Raw genomic sequence first — 6,000 nt, forward strand, 5'->3', positions numbered from 1 at the left:
AATCTTTGTGGTTTTATGTGGCTGAACACTACACTCTGATGTAGCTCTCCATGCCTTGGAAACTGCCTCTATTTCTTCTTTCACATGGACACAAATACACTAGAGAGGGATATTTTTTTCATGTCCTCTGCAGACTGGCTTGAGTGTATCCCATAACCTTGTTCTCCAGGACGTGCAATGTTGCAGAAGTACAGTGCTCGAATGCAGGCAGTAACTGTGCACCTTTCAAGCCATCACTGCCTTCTCCTACCTATCATGCTTTGTTTAAAATTTAGTAAATGTATCACATTTTTTGATAAAACCAGGCAAGTGGGAATAAAGAATCTACAGTGCTCACTTGGGAAGCACATACATTTGCATACAAGAAAAAGAAGAAAACCTAAAAAGTTTTGAGACTCTTCTAGAGAAGTAATCCCAGGAAAATTTTTGAAGCTAAGTTTGGAAAGCCAGAACCCAGTGTATCTTAGAAGCCTGTGCAGTCAAAAATTATGGTGTTTCTATAGTTTAGTCTTAGCACAATCTAGAGCCAGGAGACTGACTTATTACAAACTCTGGGGTATATATTGCCTAAGGCAAAAATGTGCATTGTAAATATAATCAGTCTAATACATTAATCAGACATTATTATAACTAATGCACTATTATTTTCCACATAGAGCATATTATTATTGTCAAACATATTAGCCTGTCTATACTCAGTCCACCACTATGCTCAGCAAAACCAGCAGGAAAGTAAGGACTTTATGTGTTTTCACCGAGTGTCTTTAACCAAGTAGGCTCAAATTCATCATTGGTGCAAGGAAGAGCAACATGTGGATTTCATTCATAGATGGCACTGTTGTACGTGCAGACTGTGAAATAAAAAGAAACAGAGACTCAGGGCAGTTAAAAAAGTAGATCCTTCCTATACAATCCATATTAATTATCTCCTCTTAAAATTGAATGTAAGTAGTGTATTGTAATATCACTGTACTAAGTGTGAATGATACATTACCACAGTCATGTGATGGTCCCTGAAGATTGACTCTTCAGGATTTAAAACAGTGCCAGATTGTAAAAAGGAAGAAGCAGGATGTCTGTGAAAAAAACAAACAACCAACCAGCAGTCTCTGATGGAGGGAAATTGTGGAATAACCAAAGGAAAGTAATTTTTCATTCACTAGAAGAGAGTACCACTGTGATTATTACAGAGCTATAGTACCATTTCTCTCCTTTTCAGCTTTGGGGATAAGGAATTATCACACCTGAAATATACCACAAGTGATTTAGAAAACAGATTAAAAAGCAGCTTTTGATGGGCCATTAAGTGTGTTGGGTATTGTCTAAAGCAACATATCATGAAAGCATTGCCTGATACCATGAGACACAACAGTGTTGCATCATCTCCTAGAAGAACTCTCAGCATAAGGAGAAATTAAGAGCAGTCTGAACAAATCAATTATACGTGCTCGGCTAAATATTTTTTTCAGCTCCTCCTTGTAGTCACTGGTTTGTCTGCATATTATAAGAGTTCACTTACACAAGTTGCCAGAATCAGTTTTACAACAGCCCTAGGTGCACAAGGCAATGTGGTAGATGACATAAGTCTTTCATACCTCAGGTTTACCTGACAAGTTGTTTTATTTAATTGGCAATCAAATAATGTCCATTTCATGTCTTTTACACTGGAATTTTATCTGTTAGATTGTCCTTTGCTTGGTACTGACTGGCCTAGACAATTCTATGTATTGAGGTTGTTCCCTTTTTGATAACTGCTTCAGCTATGAGATTCGACTAGGAAAAGGGGCAACAAATGTAAACCTCTTATAAAACATTGGATTCCTTTGGCAGTGCTTAGCATTTCTCTTCTGAGAAATTCAAAGCAATCTGACAAAAAACAAAAAAAAAAGAAGTGTGTCTCAGATTAGCTACCTGGTAATCACTAGCTTTTATTGCATACAGGTAGGGAGATGGAGGCAAGGAAAAATGAAGCAATTTTACTAAGACCTGTGTAGAAATGAGCATGAGTAGCAAGGGAGGAGTATAGCCAGGAGAGGCTGTGCCATTGAAGATGGGGGTGGGCCAGGACCTTTTAATTCTAGTCATGTCTTAGTGCCTAGTATGTGAACTTGAAATCACCTGAGCTTCTTTTTACTCCAATTGAGCTGGAAATACCTGCAGCCCCCTCTGTAAAGCATTTTGAAACCTTTGGTTGCAAAAAATCATAGAATTGGCTGGGTTGGAAGGGACCTCAGAGATCATCAAGTCCAACCCTTGATCCACTACCGCTGCAGTTCCCAGACCATGGCACTGAGTGCCACATCCAGTCTCTTTTGTAATATCTCCAGGGACGGAGGATCCACTACTTCCCTGGGCAACCCATTCCAATGTCTGATCACCCTCTCCCTAAAGAAATTCTCTCTAATATCGAACCTAAACCTCCCCTGGCACAACTTGAGACTGAGCCCTCTTGTCTTGCTAAATGTTGCGTATCAAAACAGACTTATTAACAGAATAACTTTCTTAGCCAAAGCACTTCTCCAAAGTTTTCTGTGAAACTTACCACTAGTTTATTGCCAGAAGTAATCTTTTTTAATTGTTTTTTTTTTTGTCTGTTTTTCTCTGTTTTTCTCTCTCTCTCTCGATGGCAATGAGCAGGTGAGAAGCCCCACCAATGCAGCATCTGTTGGCGCTCCTTCTCTCTTAAGGATTACCTAATCAAACACATGGTGACGCACACTGGCGTCAGGGCCTACCAGTGCAGCATCTGCAACAAGCGCTTCACCCAGAAGAGCTCCCTTAATGTGCACATGCGCCTCCACCGCGGGGAGAAGTCCTACGAGTGCTACATCTGCAAGAAGAAGTTCTCCCACAAGACCCTGCTGGAGAGACATGTGGCTCTGCACAGTGCCACCAACGGCACGCCCGGAGCCACCGGAACCGGCGCCAGGGCTGTCCCTGCCGGGGTGGTGGCCTGCACAGAGGGGACCACGTACGTCTGCTCTGTCTGTCCAGCTAAGTTTGACCAAATCGAGCATTTCAACGACCACATGAGGATGCATGTGTCAGACGGATAAGTAGAATCTCTCTCTCTCTCTTTGTTATGAACAAAAAAAAAAAAATAGAAACAACAAAAAAAGCTATGGCACTAGAATTTAAGAAATGATTTTTGTTTCATTTTTACCTTTATTTTCCTCCTTTTTTTTTTGGGTTCGTTTTGTTTTGTTGTTTTTGTACTACATGAAGAACTGTTTTTTGCCTGCTGGTACATTATGTTTCCGGAGGCTGGGTGAATAATAATTTTCCCAGCCTCCCTCGGATGGTGGCCTTAAGGCCAGATAGTGCTTCATGAGCTCCACTGGTTGGATCTCTAGCTACTGGCCTCTAAATACAACCCTTCTTTACTACAAAAAGCAAACAAAAAATTAAAAAAAAAACACAAAAAAAATCAAAAAACAGACAGAAAAACTAAAAAACAAACAAAAAAAAGAACAATTTCTTTTTTTCTCACTTGTGAAGAGCACTACAAAAAAAGAAAAAGAAATGAAACAAAATATATTACAAATCTACAAGGCCTACTGTCGTTGTAAGTACACCGCTCGCAGTGTTTCAATGGACATAATTCACAATGCTGACCGCTTTTGGACTTCACAGTATCCAGTTAGAACTGTGGAATATTTTGTTTCTGGTTGAGCAGCAACCAGAGGAAACAAGGCCCTGCTGGTTTCCACCACGTGTCTGCTTTCTCACACACACACGCATCCACGAACACACGAAAGGGCTGAGGGGAGTGCAAGGCAGTGTGGCTTGGTTAGTGTGGAGTCCCTGCGGGGTGAGGAAAAAGAATCAGAGGTTCCTCACCTGGATTCTGCTCCATCCCACGCTCTCTGGCGCACCCTCCCCGCTGCTTTTCCCATACCACCATCACCTTACAGCAGAAACCAAGAAGATTCAGACAACAAGCAACGGTGGCTTTTCTGTAATTTATTCAGTGTCTTCGCTGAGCCCAGGGCCTCAGCACAATCAAGAGGGACTTTCATAGAAGGCAAAGAGAAACACAGAGGAAAATCAAAGAAATCAGAGGTTGCAACCTATGGATCTAGGTACAAGAGAAGGGTTAGTTCCCACAATCTTTGCAAAAAAAAAAAAATGTTGCATCAGGATTTATTCTTGTGGAAGAAAGAGGAATAGAGGGTGGGTGGGGAGGGGAATAATAATTAAAAAAAGAGTTCTTGGGACTTTTTTAATTCAAAATTTTATAGAGGGGCAAAAGTGACGTTTACCAGATAGAATGCTGATTTTTTTAATATATTTACAACAGTATTTGTGTAAAAAAACAAAAAAGTGAGATTGTTAAAAGTAATTTTTCTTTGTTTTCTTTTTTGTTTTGCATACACTGCCACTAATATCTTCTCTTTTATTATATATATGAATATATATAAAAATATATATTTTATTTTAAATTGAGACTGTTAAGGTTAGTTAGCCTGCTTTCAGATGGGGGGGGGATCTTGATTTTTATTTTAAAAAAGAAGGTTGTTTCTTAATTTTCTAGTATTGTTCTCTCTCTTTTCTAATGGAATCAAGAATTACCTGGGTCGATGAGGGGCTCTATGAAGTCATCTGTGAGATTATCTACTAAAGTTTGTGCATCCTGCAGTATCATTTGAACTGCTACTTTGGTTTTGAATTAGGAGGTTCTCTTTCTGGCTCTTTCAAAGATTCTGTTGTTTTGGTTTTTTTTTTCTTTTGTTCCATCTCAGAATTTATTTCTGCTGAAAGGCAGTTCCTTTTGAGAAAGAGATTTTTCTAGCAATGTTCCGTTGGTTTTGGGGGTGATAGAATCTTTAGTCTTTTCTTTCTTCTTATTTGAAAAAAAGTAATGAAAGTTTTGGACGTGTGTAATAACTAGGATTTCCCTTCTATTTGGTCACTGGACAAGAATTAATCTGCTGTATTGTTCTCTCATCCCTTGCTCACTAGAGAGCTTCCATATTTGTGTGGGAATCTGATCCTGCCCCTGGTAATTTGTGCTGATGCCAAAATAGCTAAAAATGGTACCGTTGCAAGTAATCTTCCCTTCTTCATTTACAAAAACATCTAACTGGAGGGCCACATCCCTCATTCTCTGCATATGCAAAGCTATGCAAGGAATGTAGGATCAGTGTGAAAGATTGATTCCTGATCTGCATATATATGTTGGTGTTTTGTATTTTGTTTCATTGTGTTTGGGCTGGTGTTCTCCCTAGTCGTCTTCTGTGTATCTATGTGAGAATTTTTCCCCCAGAGCCAACTCCCAAAGTATATGGGTCCTTAGTTCAGTTGGATCAGTGTCTGACACTATCTTTGTCTTGCTTGAAATCCATAGCTAGGATTTGCACCAGCTGCACTCTGGACTTTATATTTTAGGCAGAGAAGAAGCACCTAACAAAAATATGCAAAAAGGAAAAAAAAGAAAAATTGCTAGTTTAGCTTTTACTTGTGTCTATAGTGAAATTAAGCTTTCATAAGTTTACAAAACTTCACTTGTGAACACTGAGCATTTCACAGTCTTTTATGCTGGACAACTTTCTAACTATTGACTTGATAGATCTTCGCATACAATTTTGTGTGTTCCTTGTGGCTTCTGTATCAGATGTCTGTGATTCAGCACAGGTAACCCAATTACATGTTCTACACCTGTTCCAGTACTGATTTATTTTGTGGAAAAAAACTGACAGGTCATTCAGTCTCAGAATCTTTCTGTACCCTGAAAGGTATTGTTCAGCAGATCCTAAATGTTGAAGCCCCTATTTTCAGCTGCAGTTGGCAGCATAAAGAGACTTTGAGGCAAGAGCCAGATCAAATGAATCTCTTGTATGGTAACATTATTTTTTATTTTTTTTTTTTAGCTACCCAGGAGCACAAGTTACTTAACAAATTTTGTTCTCATAAGTGCATTCATAAAAGCAATTCTGGCTTGTAAACTGAGAAGTGAAAAGACAAAGCCTAGGACACAAGAGAGGGAGAACTGATACCTGC

At 39.2% G+C, this 6,000-nt stretch overlaps 1 protein-coding gene across 1 annotated transcript in view; it reads left to right on the top strand.

Annotated features, from left to right (window-relative positions):
• ZBTB20 (zinc finger and BTB domain containing 20) overlaps window positions 1-4,129 on the top strand; it is a 450,959-nt gene extending 446,830 nt beyond the window's left edge. The window contains exon 10 of the mRNA XM_008498352.2: window positions 2,638-4,129. Coding sequence (XP_008496574.2) covers window positions 2,638-3,056 — 419 coding nt within the window. The 3' untranslated portion in view covers window positions 3,057-4,129. The remainder of the gene's footprint in view (window positions 1-2,637) is intronic.
• The last annotated feature ends 1,871 nt before the right edge of the window (window positions 4,130-6,000 follow it).

The sequence above is a fragment of the Calypte anna genome, chromosome 1, assembly GCF_003957555.1.
Source record: "Calypte anna isolate BGI_N300 chromosome 1, bCalAnn1_v1.p, whole genome shotgun sequence".
Classification (NCBI taxonomy): Eukaryota; Metazoa; Chordata; class Aves; order Apodiformes; family Trochilidae; genus Calypte; species Calypte anna.